This window comes from Chrysochloris asiatica, unplaced genomic scaffold (assembly GCF_000296735.1).
Source record: "Chrysochloris asiatica unplaced genomic scaffold, ChrAsi1.0 scaffold00058, whole genome shotgun sequence".
NCBI lineage: Eukaryota > Metazoa > Chordata > Mammalia > Afrosoricida > Chrysochloridae > Chrysochloris > Chrysochloris asiatica.
The window spans coordinates 16,504,286-16,522,617 of NW_006408576.1; the positions used below are offsets into that span (position 1 = coordinate 16,504,286).

The window sequence follows — 18,332 nt, forward strand, 5'->3', positions numbered from 1 at the left end:
CTTAAATATTAATTATATATAGGAAAGTCTGTTTTTAGTTGATGTTTTTAAAAAGTTGAGGAACTTAAAAATAGGAGTGGTTAAGTAATTTGTCCAAGGCAAAGATCTAATCACCAGGGTCTAGAGAATTTGAAAGACCAAACGCCTGAGCTATACAAACAAGAGCAGAGATGTAGCAATAGTATTGAGAAACAATGGACTGTGATACGGAACACTGGAATTTGAATCCCGAATCTGCCATGACACTTTTAGATACTTCTGGAAATCACACAAATTCTCTGAGTCTCAAAATTTTCACCTGTACCATAAGGAAGCTGGTCTACACTATGGAATACTAGCATTTTCTAGATAATCTTCAAGGGAGTAGGGAAGCCAAAACATGGTGGGGAAGGCAAAGGGGTTGTGCTTTTATAAAGTAGAATTTTATTTACAATTTCACTTCTAAAAAAAGGTTTCTGTGCATTTAATGCTTGAGAACCACTGACCCTTTCTAATCCTAATATTCTCAGGAGCCTACTGTGGAGCTAGCACTAATAACTCCTTTTCTAATTTACAGGCTATGGCACACATTTTCTCTGTTATAAAATTAGAGGAGAATGAAGTTAGCATGAAGGCTTATATTTTACATTTTCACCTTTGTGAAATACTTGGACATATATATAATTTCTCTGATATGTCCTTGATTTGACTTTACAAGCTATAATTATTATTTTGTTGTTGTTGTTGTTAAATGCCATCAAGTCAATTCCGACTAATAGCGACCCGGTATTGGGTTTCTGAGGAGCAGTTGGTAGGTGTAAACTGCTGAACTTGTGGTTCACAGCTCAGTGATGATCCTACAGCGCCACAACAGAGTCCACACTATAATCATTACAGTGTTTCTTAATGTGAAGAAATCCAATTATTTTCATAAGAATAGGCTTTTATAAAGACTTTTCAGAAATTCCTTGTGGTAAAAAATTCCTATGTTTTGGAAAGACTATCATTGGTTAAGCCATTTGAACTGCAAGGTCAGTGGTTCAAGCTCACCAGCTGCTTCTTGTAAACCCTATACACGGTTGCTATGGGTCAGAAATGACTCGACAGCATTTAACAACAACAACATAATTGGTTAACCTATTATTGTGTTCTGTTTACACATTGTCTTGTATTGGAATGATGAGATAATTTGCCCAAAGATGTTTGTGTGGCTCAAGTAGCTATTGCCATTAAGGGCTGTGTATTGATTATACTTAAACGAACAGAGATGGAATTAATCTGCAGTGTTGTTATCTCAAATACACAGAACATTTTCTACTACAGGACTAGAAAACCCTATGAGCCACTAAGGGCTAATTTTTATAATAAAATTATCAATGTGTTGGTTCGGTGATAAAGTCCCCAGACTATACCCTCATGGACACACTTCTGTTATTGTTGGGTGCCACTGAGCTGGTTCCAACTCACAGTGACCCCAGGTGACAGAGCAGAACTACCAATGATAATTTTCCCAGGTTATCACCTGTATGGAAGCAGACTGCTAGACAGTTCTCCCATGGACCCTTAGGGTGGTTATGAACCACTAACCTGTCTGTTAGCAGTCCAGCACTTAACCAGTGTGCTACCAGAACTCCATTTTTTATTTGAATTGAATTGTGTACTTACTTAAACTAGACTTCTAAAAAACAAATTTTACATGTTATTGTCTCATTGTTAATTTCTTATAAGAAAGGTGGCAAGCATCTACTGTTCACTAGAGCAAATCACAAAACTAACTTATAACATTAAAAAACAGCAAGTAACGGGGTTATTTTATTAAACAAAGGCACTAATATATGCAGAATACCACTACTCCTTGTTACTGGGCTTCTCAACATTTCTTAGGAATTACACTACTTCCCCCTTTCTCAAAAACTCACTTCAAAATTTGCCTAATGATCATTTAAGTGGGCCCTAAAACTTGTAATTAAAAGATACTATACACTATACAGCTGACTCCTAGTGTGGCACTGAGGGTTAATGCACTGCACTGCAAAGTCAGTGTGAACCACAAGGTCAGTGGCTCAAGCTCACTTTGGAAACCCTACACAGGGTTATTGTGAGTCGGAATCGACTCAATGGCACTTAATAACAATTGCTGTTGTTAGGTGCCATCAAGTTAGTACCTACTCATAATGACCCTATGCACAACAGAATGAAACACTGCCCGGTCCTGGGCCAACCTCACAATTGTTGCCATGCTTGAGCCCACTGATGCTGCCATTTTGCCAATCCATCTCACTGGGGGTCTTGCTATTTATCTCTGACTCTCCACCTTGTTGTTGTTGTTGTTAAGTGCCATTGAGTCGGGTCTGACCCATAGCGACCCTGTACAGGGTTTCCGAGGGTGTAAATCTTTACGGGAGTAGAAAGCCTCATCTTTCTCCCGCGGAGCGGCTGGTAGTTTCGAACCGCTGACCTTAAGGTTCGCAGCCCGATTCGTAACCACTACGCTACCAGAGCTCCTTGACCCTCCACCTTACCAAACATGATATCCTTCTCCAGGGACTGGTCCCTCCTGACAATATGTCCGAAGTATGAGAGGTAAAGTAACAATAGCTACCTTTTAATTACAAGTGTTTATCTACAATCTTAAGCATGGGTATATCTACTATTTCAGCATGTCTTGTGTCATGAAGATGATCAAACTCTTCACAGTATCTGATTTTCATCAAAAGTGTTCAGAGAAATTTTAGCTCAGAGAACTACAATGCATGCATAAATAATTCTAGGTATTTATTAAAGGCTCTCTGACTAAACTAAAAGCAATTCTTGTATATAGTGGCAATGACCCCTGGATAAAAGATTCCCTCAACATATAACTCAAATCATTATGGTTTACTGTGTCTATCACTTGTGGATAACTAAAGCCACTCAAGCATGTCAGCTGAAATGCTAATGGCTTCAAAAGTATCATCAGTCTCTCTATGTGAACACCAAAAAGGTTCTTTCTCTTCTTACGAACAATAATTCCTAGAAAATTAGCTAGAAACTCTTGGCCTACTCAAATGCATGTCTTAACTCCTGAATAATAATCGTAAACAGAATGACTTACTATACAAGTTATTTTTTGAAAGAACTCCTCTTAAGGTGGTGGTCAAAAAAAAAAAAAAAAGGTTTAAATAACTCCTATTACATTCTAAAAGGAGCTCTGGTAGCATACTGGTTACGAGTAGAGCTGCCAACCTCAAGGTCAGCAGTTCGAAACTACCAGTGGCTCTGCGGGAGAAAATGAGGTGTTCTATTCCTGTAAAGATTTACAGCCTCGGAAACCCTGTGCAGGGTCACTATGAGTCAGAACCGACTCCACCATACTTAACAACAACAACATTACATACTAAACTAAAACTGTATTTATCTGACATAATTATTTTAATATACAGATAAAGAAAAACAGTACTGCATTTACACTAAAGACTTCATCAACTATGGATACATGGATTAAGAATTACTAAAGATTCATTTTTGTTTTACACCTGTGGCTCATGATACTTTGTTAGGGCTTCATGGGCAATTTTAGCTATTTCGTAGAATATTCTGAATGTGTAGTGTCAACTACAAGCTTAAGAAAAACAGCCAAAACTGATAACAGAATTCAGCAATAAGGAGCAAACACTAACAACTGAACGTTCCTGATGGTCGCTAAAAAATGTCTTCCTTATTGTAGATTTTGAAGACCCTAACCTTTTTCCTGTAGTTGAAAAAGGGGGAAAGCAGGAGGAAATAAAAGGTAAAGCTAAATATTAACTTCTTAATTAATTCATGAACCATAATTATTAGTATTCAGCTATTCTACACTAACTGCCAGTCACACCACAAATGCATGGTTAGTAAACTTCTGTAATCACAATTAATATCGTCATTATTGCTGAAGAAGCAACAAGATGCTAGAGTTCCACACCACAAGACTACTCCATTACCATTGAGGAGTCTGTGGGTGAAGAAAGCCCCTCAGCAGCATCTTCCTTGATAACTTCCTAGCAACACAAAACAGGAGAGTTTGGGTGAGAAGGCAAAGGAATGAGCCAAAATATGATGATGAATGAACATGATGTTAAAATATTAATAAACAACACAGAAGTGCTTTATCTGATTAGATTTTTTTCTTCAGTGACAACATTTAAATTTTTTAATGGCAGCTTAATTTCTATAGATTTCTGCCTCCTAATTATTGAAAATACATTAACGGGGAATTTCTTTTTTAAATTGTTAGTAAACTGAGTTGATCATTAAGAATATCTAGTACTTTAGGCAGAAATACATTTGGATTTGGATTAATTAGATTCAACAGTACATTTGGATAATTTTCTTTATCCTATTTAATGTCTTCTACCATTAGTCCTGGTGTGGCGCTGTGGGTTAATGCGCCAGACTGCAAAGCTGTTTGAACTGCAAGGTTGGTGGTTCAAACTCACCAGCCGCTCCTCGGAAACTCTATCCAGGGTTGCTATGGGTCAGAACCAACTCGACACTTAACAACAACAACAACCATTAGACTGGGAGTCCTGGTGTCGTGCTGAGGGTTAATGTGCCAGACCATAAAGTCATTTGAACTGCAAGGTTGGTGGTTCAAGCTCACCGGCTCCTCCTCAGAAACCCTATACAGGGTCTCTATGGGTTGGAACCGACTCGCTAGCACCTCACAACAACAACAACAACAACAACAACAACCATTAGACTGCGATGTTCTTTAGATATATCCTTTAATTTTTATTCTATAGTGCTAACATATTTCCAAATATTATATGTTGTTGTTGTTATGTGCCGTGGAGTCAGTTCCAACTCATAGCGACCCTATACAGGGTTTCCGAGGCTGTAAATCTTTATGGGAGCAGAAAGCCTTATCTTTCTCCGTGGAACAGCTGGTAGTTTCGAACTGCTGACCCTGAGGGTTGCAGCCCGATTCATAACCACTGTAAGTTAAGTCCTTTTTAAAGGCAGTAGAAATGCACAATTATCAACATTTAGTTTTTTAAATTTGGGTAGCAAATACTACATTACTCCAAGCCAAAAATCTAAGGTTGTAAACAACTGAAGATTTACTCACTGAGACTGCTAGTGGTTTTTCTTCCATAGATATTAACCAGAAATGAAAACAAATACATTTTATGTTAGTATTAGTTTATGCTTAAAATTATTTATAAAGTAAGTTACACTCTTCTACTATGGAAAGGAAGTAACCAGACTTCTAATGCTATCTATGTTTATTATTAGATGAATATTTTAGTTACCCTTTTATATACTTACTAGGCCATTGTTCTGATCTCTGGGCAAATTCGTTTTTACTGATGGACGTGAGATGAGATGTTGGGAACTGCCAGGGTAATACCTTGGCGTGTAAAGGTATGGGGCAAAGAATGGCTATGGAAAAAACACGTAACAAAAAAATGGGATAAACAATTACAGAAATAAAAATATGGTGAGATTTATCAAATGAAACTAATCAAACCAATAAAATACAACTCGAGACTATTTAACGTAAGTGACAAAACAAAACAGAAACAAAAAAAGCCTCATAATGGTCATTTAGCATAAGGTTTTTTAAAAGCAATGAAAATTTTATACCTTAAAATCTGACATAAGAGTTTCTACTTATTTAACACTTGTATAGGCTTACCATGTGTCAGGTTCTAAGTGATTTACAAATGTTAACTCACAGTTTTAAAAGAAAATCACACAAGGGAATCCTAATAGAACACTATTCTCCACATACAAAAAGACTAGATCTAAGTAACATCACACCGCAAAAAAGGTCTCAATTATAAGAGAACACTTGGTATGCATGCCAGGAGTACAGTTATTACAAGTTCCTATACTCTACCCTGTACTAGATAAGCAAGTGAATTTTTAAAAACAGGTGAGATTTATAGCTACAGCATTTATTTATAACCAGCTTCATATAACCAGGAGATAATAGATTAAATGGGTTAAGTATAAATATTAAAATTCATCAGGCTTCATTACACTGAGGTAACATCTTCTGCCACCTTTTCTTTCTTTTCCAAATAGTTTAACACAGAATTAGTCTGCTTATATTTAAGGATAAAAATATACATAACTAGCATTAAAAAAATCACTAAACTTAACATTTTAAATGTTTGAAAAATGAAACTTCCATGTCAGCATTGTTATTGTTGTGTGCCGTCAAGTCCATTTGAACTGATAGTGACCCTATAGGACAGAGTAGAACCGCCCCAGAGGGTTTCTGAGGAGCAGACTGCCAAATCTTTTCTCCAATGAGGCTGTTGATGGGTTCAAACTGCCATCCTTTAGGCAGGCAGCTGACTACTATCCCCTGTGTTTCCTTGAGTTAGACTAAAGAAAGAGATAGCAAAAATGAAAAACTGTGATGAATCTTAAGGTACTAGAAAGCTTCCTGAAAATGCTTCATTTTCCTAGAGAAAATATCAGTTTTTAAGATCATTAAAATGGAATAATTTGGGTTTACTAAACTTCATAGAGCCTGTGTATCACTAATAATTATGTTTTAATCCAGAAATTACCATATTTATAATAAAGTCAACAATTATACATAACTGAAAATAACTTGAAATAAACCCTAGAAATGGGCTATGGTACTCTTCTTTGGCAATAACATCTGAGTGCTACAGGCATTATTTTCCCATTAGTCTCTCACGTTTAAAAGATACAAATGTATTAATTATACATTTTACTGAGCTACTAAAAAATTCAGTTTATCACTGTTCCAAATGCCAGTATATCTCATAAACAATACAGAAAAAATGGAGCAATTGTTTGTAAACAAATGAAGAATGAAACGGATTCCTTTGAAACAAAGAAGGATAGTCACTGTTGACTCGAGTTTGCTTTCTTATCAAGAAAATTAATAAAAGCACAAAGTATTTCTAATATTCAGAGTCTCATGATCTAGTGTCTTATTAAAATTCAAAAGTTTCTTGATTTAAAAAAATCCTACATTTCAAATTTAAGCTTGACATTTTCCCTAACTTTAAAGTTAAACTACAAGTTTGAAACCATAATAGAATCTATACATGAAAACTTCTGAGACTTCCCTGGAACAAAGTCTTAAAATTAAAAACTCTCACCACTCACTTACCCTATTGTAGAATGGATGCTGAGGTCCTGTCAGGCCACTATAATAGCTGCTGTGAGGCTGTGGGGACACAACTCCCCCTCCAAAGGGTCCATTAAAAGAAGTGGAAGAAGAACACACAGATGGAGGCTGGCTGAAACCTGACTGTGGTCTAGGAGGAGCTTCATGCAAAGGCAGTGGGGGATAGGCAAGTCCACCAATATTAATCTGGTCTCTTGCAGCACGAACATCTGAAAGTTTAAATGGATAGCCCAGAAGACAATTAGAAGACATTCATAATGAGTCCAATTACCACTTCTTTCTTTAGTTATTTCACAGACGTAAGATTTTATTAATTTTTCCAAAGATTCAAAAAGACAGGAAATCTTAAGTACTCCATACCAAACCAATCAAACCCACTGCCACCAAGTTGATTCTGACTCACAGTGACCTGGAATAGGGTTTCTGAGAGCGTACATCTTTATTGGAGCTGGCAGACTCATCTTTCTCCCACAGAGCAGCTGGTAAGCTTAAACTGCCAACCTGGGGGTTAGCAGCCCAATTCCTAACCCACAATGCCACCAAGGACCTTCTAGCAAGGGAGAGCCAACTGCTTTGCATAAAAGCTTTTTCGCCATTTGAAAAGACACCAACATCTGGGTTCTGTCCTTAAGTTACCAAAGGAATTAATTTTTCTCTAGATTTAAAGTATTAAAATAATTTTTATGATTTAGAAAGTGTTACCAACTAGAAACTCAGAATTGTTTAATATTAATAAAGAATGGTGGTTCCATAGGATAAGCACTGGACTGTGAACCACAAGGTCAGTGGTTTGAGCCCACCAGCTGCTTCTTGGGAGAAGTCGAGGCTTTCTGCTCTCGTGAAGAATTAAAGCCTCAGAAACCTTATAAGAGGGTTGCTATGAGTCGGAACAAATTCAACAGCACTTAACAATAACAACAACAACATATTAGCTAAACTGTGGGCTTGCAACCTACCTACATGAATAATTCACCTTTGGACAACAACCACACACATAAAAAAATGATTCCACAGTCACAAAATACAGAATTTGACATCAGCCTTACGAAAGATTTCTAACAACAATGTAAGAGTAATTTAAGACTATCTCTTCATGATTCCTGGAAAATGCAAAGATGAATTAGTAGCATGTCATTCAAAAGTTATTGTGCTTCAGTAAACATATCTTTAAATACTGATCTAAGTAAAAATTTAGAAAACTAGGAATGTTTTCTTACCCCTATTAACTACCTGAAGCTGGTGACAGAAAATGAAATGGATGGATATCTTAAAGTCATGGCTGTATCTTTTACGGTATCTGATGCCAAAAGGATCCAGGGTGTGCGGAGGAAGGTATAGATTATAATAAAGTGACCTTAATAAATAACATTTTCTTAACGTTCCTAAGAGGATGTCAAGACCTCTAATTCTGAAGATTACAAAATTAATTCTCCTGTGTAGCAGTTGGTTCAATATTTCCTGATTTTTCATGCAACAAGAGAAACTTTGTGTAACTGAGTTAGAAATAGTTGTTGTTGTTTTTTTTTTTAAAGGATTCCAGATAAGAAAAATCAGATTTACTACTAACACCCACCTGCAATAATTTCCCTTAGTTTGGGGTCTAGGTTTACAGTACACGGCAAAAAGGTTTTTACATCTCGAGCTACAAGAACTGGGGTCCTTGAGGACAAAAACACTTCAAAATTTCTTATATCTCCATCGATTTCAAGCAGTGGTTCAACATCTTTAGTTGTTGGAATATTCTTTGATATTCTAGAAACAGGAAATAAATGAAAAAAGGTGATGAGTGTAACTATTAGAAAGGTATGTTCTGTTTGTAACTTAAAATTTGTTACTAATTTACATAACCCAACACATTGTACAGCATGCTCTCCTTTAAAAAATAAACAAAAATGGTACAGTCACAAAATTACTAAGGAAACAATAAAACAAGAGGTCGAAGTTATGTTCTTTTTGGCCAATGGCAGGACTTGGGCTGGGAAAACCAAGAAGGGAAAGTAATATATAAAGAGGCACTCCATATGTTAATGAGCACCACTCAATGAAGATGAACAAGTGATCATTTTACAGATACGAGAGTTGGTTGTGCATATGTTGTAAAACCTGGTAAAAGCATCACTCAGCACCACTCTAACTGACTAACCGTGATAATCTAACAAAGAATGGTTGGATAATTAATGTAGATGGCCTTTCATTTAAAACAAAAATAATTTTTTTTAAGCAACTATAGGCTTGTTATTGTTAAGTTCCATCAAGTCGGTTCCAATGCCTAGCAATCCTGTATAGGGTTTTCAAGGAGTAGTGGATGGGTTGGAACTACCAACCTTGTGGTTAGCAGTCCAGTGCTTATCCTACAATGCCACACCAGTACCTCCTAAAAAATACACAGCAATGAAGGTGTTGTGAGAAAGAATAATTCAGTGTCTTCAACATTGTTGAAGAAAATTCTGAGAACGCTTTCTGAAAGTAGAGATGATAGTCAACCATGGTGATAACTCGAATTAGTTGTACCACAAAAGATAAACTTCCAGTTTTGCTTAACATAAAACAAAACCTTTAAATGAACAATATTACACTGGATTGGTAATATTATTGTCCAAAGCCTTTTTAAAAAAATATTTAAAAATCAAATTACATTTCATTACTTACTATTTGCAAAGCAATTAGTGAGCACTATACTAAATTTAGTCAAGAGATCAGACGACGTATTGCATTGGGCAAATCTGCTGCACAGGAACTTTTTAAAATATTGAAGAGCTGAGATGTTAGCTTGAGGACTAAGGTGCACCTGACCCAGGCCATGGTGTTTTCAACAGCCTCATATGGATGCGAAAGCTGGACCGTGAATAAGGAAGATCGTAGAAGAATTGATGCCTTTGAGTAGTGGTGTTGGAGGAGAATACTGAAAGTGCCATTGACTGCCAAAAGAACCAATAGATCTGTTTTGGAAGAAGTGCAGCCAGAGTGGTCCTCGGAGGCCAGGATGGCTAAGCTTCGTCTCTCATACTTTGGACACATTGTCCGGAGGAAACAGTCACTGGAGAAGGATGTCATGCTGGGTAAGGTGGAGGGTCAGAGAAAAAGAGGAAGACCCCTAACGAGATGGATTGGCCAGGTGGCATCATTGATGGACTCAAGTGTGGCAGCGGTAGTGAGGTTGGCCCAGGATCGGACATTGTTTCATTCTGCTGTGCATAGGGTTGCTATGAGTCGGTTCCGACTCAATGGCACCTGACAACAACATACTAAATTTGAAAATGCTAAAGATTAAAGGCATATGGATAGTATCCTATCAGACAGCGCTGCACCTCATGACTGATCTTGATATGTTCATTTTGATGCTGAATGGGACGCCATTCCTCTTTAATTTGTCATTCCCAGCACAGTAAACCATGTGGTTGTCAGATTTAAAATGGCCAATACTAGTCCATTTTAGCTCACGAATGTCTAGGGTATCGATGTTTATACGTTCCATTTCATTTTTGACTATTTCCAATTTTCCTAGATTCATACTTTGTCCATTTCATGTTCTATTGGTAATGGATGTTTACAGCTGTTTCTCTTCATTTTGAGTTGTGCCCCACCCCACCTCGGAAGGTCCTGAGGGCTTTCCTCCATTCCTGTCATCAAGGTCCACTCTACTTTAAAGAGGCAGCTCTTCCCCAGTGGCATTTTGAGTGCCTTCCAACTTGAGGTGCTCATTTTCCGGCAAAATATCTGACAATATTCTGGTGCTCTTTATCATGTTTCAATATTCGACAATCTGGTGCTGAAAGTGTACCACTGCTATTCATAAGGGTTTCAGCGATAAAACATTCAGAAGTAGTCCCTCTTTCCTTCTTCCTAGTCTCTCTTCATCTAGAAGCTCATCTGAAACCTGTCCACCATGGGTAACCCTGCTGGCATTTAAAATACCCATGGCATAGCTTTCAGAATCACAGCAACATGCAAGCCACCACAGTGCAACAAACTGACAGGTGAGCAGACGACTGGTAGGTCACACCACTACACTCCTAAAATCATTGCATATTTGCTTTCTCCACTAAATATAAGTATTTTGTGTATTTACCAGTGTTCCTTTGAAGACAAAGGTGTGCCAGACCCAAGCCATGGTATTTTCAATAACCTCCTTTGATAGTTAAGGTTTTGTGTCAACTTGGCTACACCAGTATTCTCAGTGGTTTAACAGGTACAATGTAGTTATCACCTCCATGATGAGATCTAATATACACACCAACCTCATGATCTTCTCTGATGTGATCAGCCCTGAAGTGTTATCCGTTGTTGTTGTTATGTGCCATGGAGTCGGTTCCGACTCATGGGGACCCTGTACAGGGTTTCCAAGGCTGTAAATCTTTACAGGAGCAGAAAGCCTCATCTTTCTCCTGAAGAACAGCTGGTAGTTTTGAACTGCTGACCTTGAGGTTCACAGCCCGATTTGTAACCACTACGTCACCAGAACTCCTTCTACTGTGTTATAAATCCTCACTTCTATGATGTAATGATATCAGATACAATCTATAGGATTAAGTTATATCTTTTGAATATAAAAGGAGAGAGGTAAGTGAGCAGAGAGAAGGACCTATCACCCAAGAAAGAGCCAGGAGTGGAGTGTGTCCTTTGGAACTCGGGTCCCTCTACTGTAAAGCTACTTGTTGTTGTTGTTAAGTGCCATCAAGTTGCTTCCAACTCATAGCAACCCTGTATAGGATTTCCAAGAAGTGGCTGGCGAGCTTGAACCATTGACCTTGTGGTTCAAACTGACCTTGCAATCTAGCGGATTAGCCTGCTGTGCCACACCAAGACTATAAAGTAACTAGATCTGGGGGAAATTGATGCCAGGAAGTATAAAAATCTCCAAGGAATACAGGGCCTATAGATGCTGAAAGGAGACAAGGACTGTTCCCTAGAGCCAGGGCTCTGGACTCAAGACGTCTAAGCCTCCTAAAATGAGAGAGAATAAACATCTATTTCTAAACCCATCAACTTGTGGTATCTCTGTTATAGCAGTATTAGATAACAAAGACAGAATGTGGTACCAGAAGAGTGGGGTGCTGCTCTAACAGATACCAAAAATGTGCAGGCAGTTTTCAAAGAGGATCGAAGAGTGCTAATCTACCTAATAGTTACAGCCTAGATTGCTGAGAAGAAACTAAGAGAATTATGAATGTTAAGGACAATTCTGATGAGGGCTCAAAAGGAGGTGAGAATTCTAATAGTGGATATGGCATAGGCAATGAGAAGCAGTAACAGAGGAACTGCAGCAGCTGAACTAAAAGACCAACACAAGACTGTACAGAAGTCGACCCACAGAATGAGAGAGCCAAGTACCTTCATATAAAAAGCTTCCTGGGAGAGTGGGGTACCTATGGGTACTTATCAGTCAACTAAAGAGCTTTGTAACACTTGTTCAAGATGGGCATGATCGAGGAGCATGAGAAGCACAGCTACAAGTCTCAAAAGGAAGGGCGAGGACCTCTGGGCTCTCAAAAGGTAGAACCATAACTTCTGGGGACTCTAACGGTAGAACCATGGTTTCAACGAGTTGGTTTCTTCACTAACTCTGGAGTGTGGGACTGTCGTTAAGATGGGGCCTCAGCCCAAGCTGAGGAAGTGAGGCTGCAGGGGCTGAGAGGGTGGGGTCACCACTCAGATGGATTAGGAGAATAGGGCTGCCCAAAGCTGAGGAAACAGAGTTGCCCTTCCAGTAGCCTAGAAGGCAGAGCTGAAGCCCACGGTTGGGGGCCTCTACCCAAAACCCAGAGTACACAGCCAACACACAATGTCGGGAAGGTAGGGCCACTGCTTATATAGTCTGAGATAACAGTGGATTCTTTTCTAGCCTTGAGAGCTGATGTAAATTGTTCTGCTGGATTTAGATTTTTAACTTGCTTGGTGCCTGTTTTCCCTTCTTCCCCTTCAATTACTCCTGTTTGTAACATAAATGTCTACCTTTTGCCTGTCCCACTACTGTATTTAGAAGGAGGTAACCAGTATTCTAGATTCGTGGATAAAAAATCAATTTTGTCCCAGGTTGGAATCTGCACTTGGAAGGATTTGGAGATGCTATAAATAGGGCCAGTGCACTTTTGGTTGTATGCAGGTTGGTTGCATTATGTTGGGCACAGATATGACTTTAAAACTGTCTTCATTTAGAGATTATATATTACTTAAGGAGATATGTATAGGTACCAAGTTGATAAGATATAGACTGACAGTTAAGGTTTTGTGTCAGCTTGGCTTGGCCAAGATAGTCAAGGGTTTAGAAGTTAAGATGCAAGCCTACATGAGGAAATCTAATATAATCAACCCCAAGATATGATGTGATGTGATCAGCCTTGATCTGATGTAATTACTTATTGTGTTGTAAATCCTCATTGCTATGATGCTAATGAGGTCAGATGTAACCCACAGGATTAGTTTCCATCTTGAGCCAATCTCTTTTGAGATATAAAAGAAGAGAAAAGTGAACAGAGAAAGAGGATCCTACTACCACCAAGAAGAAGAGACAGAAGTGGAGCACATCCTTTGGACTCTGGTCTCCCTAGATCCAAGGAAAGACTGAGACCAAGACACATGGAGATCTCCCCTAGAATATTGGGCCTACAGATGCCGAAAGGAGACAAGGACCTTTCCCTAGAGCCAGTGTTCTGGATTCAGACTTCTAGTCTCTGAAACTCTGAGAGAATCAAATTCTGTTAAAGCCATTCACTTAGGCTATTTCTTTTAAGGTAGTGTTAGATAACAAAGATAGTCAGTACAATGAAAACTGTCAATTCTGAAAAGCTAGTAGGCAATATTAGAGAAAAAAAATTTAAATAACAAAATATATGAACCAGTAATTTTGAAGACCATGGGCATCAGGCAACAAAAACAATGATTACTGAGAAATGGGAAACTAATCAATGAGTTCTATGGTTTTCCCAGCTTAAGAGTCTCCACACTGGTGCAGGGAGAGGGAATCTAGGCAAATTCCAGTAGACTTCTTGAGCTGAAGATATGGCGTTAAGTCCATGGTGTATGAATGAAGTTCAATAAGGTATGGGGAGTGGGGTAGGGTTGAGGCAGGGGGAATGAAAGAGCTCAGCACTTACATAGGGCCAGGAATAGTTCTGTTCCGATACTGGAAAAAATGATTTATAGGGCATTGGCTTAAATACTCAGGTAGGGGTCTTGTCCTACATTGTTGCTGCTGTTGTTAGGTGCTTTTAAGTTGGTTCGAACTCCGAGCGACCCTATACACAACAAAATGAAACACCACCCTGTCCTATGCCATCCCTATCCTCAATAGGTCTTGTTGAGCCCACTGTTGGTGCCACTATGTCAATCCATGTCATCGGTATCTTCCTATTTTTCAAGGATTCTCCACTTTTCCAAGCATGATGTCCTTCTCTAGGGACTAGTCCCTCCTGGCAACATGTCCAGAGTATGAAAGATAAAGTCTTTCCATCCTCACATCTAAGGAGCATTCTGGCTGTACTTCTTCCAAGACTGATTTCTGGCAGTCCACATGGTACTTTTAATATTCTTTGACAATACCATAGCTCAAGTGCATCAATTCTTCTCTGGTTTTTCTTATTCACTGTTCAGCTTTCACATGCATATGAGGCAACTGAAAATACCATGGCTTAGGTTGAGACGTACCTTAGTCCTCAAAGTGCTATCTTTGTTCTTTAACATTTCTAGTTTTCCTAGATTTATGCTTCATACAGAGTGATGGTGTGGCACTGTAGGCTAAGCAATGGACCTCTAGGTCACTTTGAACCACGAGGTCAGCCAGGAGTAGAGTACATCCTTTGGGCCTAGGGTCCTTGCTAAATCATAAAAGGACAAATGTTGAATGGGACCACTATTATAAAAAGCCATTAAAAGATTTTCAGGTATATTACAGGATAAAATAGACTGTCTTAAATGGAGGGAAGAGTTCGTGGAATATGAGGTAACCACAACAGTGGGGTTGGGGTGGGGGGTTTAGTTCAGGTGTTGGGGAGGGCACTACAAGAAGAGGGAGGAAGCAGAAGAACAAGATAAGGGAACACTGAGACAGGTTTGCATGACCTAAGTGGGACAGAGGTAAACAGTGATGTATGTTCAACCTTGGAACAACAGGGTTCTGTGATACAGGGATCTAGGCATAGCTTGAATAGGGGAAAGAATATTCACATGCTTGATTGTCTTATGAACACTGGTTTCCCTTGCCTACTATTGTAAAATAGACACTTGAGTGGGATACAAAGGAATACTGGGAAAAATGATTACAGAAAACTTGTAAGCCTGTCTTCAGCCTATAACTGATTGGAATACCAAAAAGGGGTTCTAGAACTTTCCCAGTGAAATAGGCCTCTTGCAAAGCCTTTGCAGAGTATAGGATCTTAGGTGGAATCCTGAGTCCCATCCAGAACTTCTGAGATGGGGCATTCCCACTAGCAAGGACAAGCAGACCAGCCTGGAACAGCTAGAGCAACAGAAGATACATCTTCAAAGAAAGATCATCAGGAAAAATCCCAAACAAAAATGTTAGCATAACTGGCTACTACAAGAATAAGCAAGCTGTTCACCAGGAAGCCATCAAGGCAAGCAATCAAGTTCTATCAGGACAAACTCCCGTCTAAGACTGAAACTCAAAGGGAACATATGAACAGGCATGTAAGATTGCTGGTGACCACACTGGTCTACTGGTGAGTGGTAGAGGGAAAAAGAAGCAGTGAAGAAATGGGCTGAGTTCAACCACAGTCCATTAACTCCTATTGACCTGGAGATGATAGAGAGAAGAGGAAGTGCTGGTTGGTCCGGAGTGTGCTCAGACCTGGGGACACTTGAGCCCATGGACAAGGACACAGTCACAAAGGGCTAGAGCTGAGAGTGAAGCATGCAGCTGATATGAAGTGAGAGGAGAAGCACAAGAACACCCAAACTTGCACACATACCCATTTGACCTAGCCTCAATGGCTTGATAATCAGAACTCGACTACAGGAAGATTACAAAAGAAAATTTTTTTTGATAAATGAAACAGGTAAATTGCTACAATTTGATGAACCTGACCTATACTCATGGAGGTAGTAGCTCAAAATACCAACGGAGAGGGAAAGAGTTTTCACATCAAGTATCAATGCTTCCCCTTTGTACACAGGGTAGATAGGGACAGGCAATTTAGACATTAACTACCTAAAATGAGGGGCGATAAAGGCATGAAGTGACTGGCTTACAAGGTTTCAAGAAGGATTTTAGTTTAAGAGTGTGTGGGGAGGGGGAAGAAAGAGTCCCCACTGACTAGCTTTCATCTTGTCTAGATAGGTCTGGTGAAAAGAGATGGGGATAAGATTTGTATGATCCAATAGTGAATAACTGTCATCATGACTATTTGCGACTGTCACAATTTTAAAAGTAGAAGCTTTGTAACAAAAACAGGGGAGTAGTTAATCTTACATTCCTGAAATGGACCATCAAGGGGGAAGAGCACAAGCAGAATGTGGGACCTTATCCAGAGAAGCAGGGACACCAGAGACGGAAACAGAGATGGAGACATGAGAGGGGGAGCAGCTGAGGACTCTAGATTCATGGGAAGAGAGTTACCGAGAGCTGATGGCCAGGAGGCAGACTTGCAGAATATGCCCTTTGGAGGTGTAGATTACTATATATGCCTGAGTGTTTGGTTTGTTTTTGTGTGTGTTTTTTTAGAAAAAGCTAAAATGAATAGAGATAAATACTGTTAACTGATAGTACATAGAGGGGATTATAATCATTGTAGTGAAACAAGGTGTATGATTTGTTGAATGTAAAACTGATGATCTGCCCTGTAAACTGTCACTTAATCCACAATAAAAACCCCAAAAAGAAAAAAAAAAAGTGAGAATGGAAAGACTTTTAACTTCTAGTTAACATATACTTTGGACATGTTAACAGGAGGGACCAGTCCCTGGAAAACGACAACATGTTTGGTATTGGGTTAGAAAAGAAGAGAAAGACCCTCAGTGAGACAGAATGACATAGTGGCTGCAACAATGGGTTCAAACATAAGAATGATTATGAAGATGGTGCCAACTGGGCAGTGTTTCATTCTGTTGCATATAGGGTTGCTGAGTGGAAACTGAAAGTGCCATGGGCTGCCCATAGAACCAACAAATCTATGTTGGAAGAAGTGCAGCCAGAGTGCTCCTTGGAGGATGGCCAAACTTTGTCTCTCATACTTCAGAAATACTGTCAGGAAGGACCTGACATGGAGAAGGATATCATGTTTGGTAAAGTGGAGGGTCAGAGAAAAAGAGGAAGACCCCCAATAAGATGGATTGGCAAAGTGGCAGCATCAATGCGCTCAAGCGTGGCAACAATTGTGAGGTTGGCCCAGGACCCGACAGTGTTTCGTTTTGCTGTGCGTAAGGTCACTATGAGTCGGTACCGACTAGATGGTACCTAACAACAACAACCACCAACAACAACAACATTAGTTACAGATACAATAATTTTAGTTAAAATTAGCTACAGGAGTAATATCAAAAATGTTTCATAAAGTATAGGGTCAACAAAAAGGGAAAACCTCCGTGAGAGGAGTGACGTGGTAGCTGCAACAAAGGGATCAAACAGACCAAGCATTTGGTGCAGGACCAAACAATGTTTCTTTCTGTTATACTTAAGGTCATGATGAGTCAGAGCCAACTTTACAGCAACTAACAACTACTGGTATATTACTTCTTTGGGTCTAAGACTTTATTGGTCAGACCCAATATCTGACTAGACTCCTGGTGTGGTACTGTAGGATCAGCACTAAACTGCAAACGACAAGGTCGGCAGTTCAAACCCACCAGCTGCTCCTCTGAAACCTTATACAGGGTCTCTATGCATCAGCACTGACTCAATGACACTTAAAAACAATAACAATATCTGACTAGTTATCAAACATTAAATATTTTCTAAGAAAAAAATCTAGAGATCAAAATTAGCAAATAAGAAAAGAACAAGGCCCTTGGGTAAGAGAATAAGGATAGCAATTTTGTCTTAATGAATTTTAGAAAGTTGCATTTGTAAGCATGCTTGCATGCACAAAACAAAAAACCTTTCTAAAACTGGATTAACTATTAAGTTAAAATGGCATTCCAGCTGACGATTAAGTGTGCTCAAAATGAAAAGAAAAATATGGAGAATGGTTACAAAGAATAACTTGCAGAAGTGGCCAAGAGCTTAAACAGTTAAAAAGGTAGTTCATCTATTTCAGGAGTCTAA

The 18,332-nt window shown here is 39.0% G+C and overlaps 1 protein-coding gene across 1 annotated transcript in view; it reads right to left on the bottom strand.

The window, feature by feature from the left end:
- KIDINS220 (kinase D-interacting substrate, 220kDa) overlaps positions 1-18,332 on the bottom strand; it is a 151,173-nt gene that overhangs the window by 18,539 nt on the left and 114,302 nt on the right. The window contains exons 20-23 of the mRNA XM_006864003.1: positions 8,688-8,866; positions 7,097-7,323; positions 5,266-5,379; positions 3,939-3,995 (exon numbers count right to left, since the gene is read on the bottom strand). Coding sequence (XP_006864065.1) covers positions 3,939-3,995; positions 5,266-5,379; positions 7,097-7,323; positions 8,688-8,866 — 577 coding nt within the window. The remainder of the gene's footprint in view (positions 1-3,938; positions 3,996-5,265; positions 5,380-7,096; positions 7,324-8,687; positions 8,867-18,332) is intronic.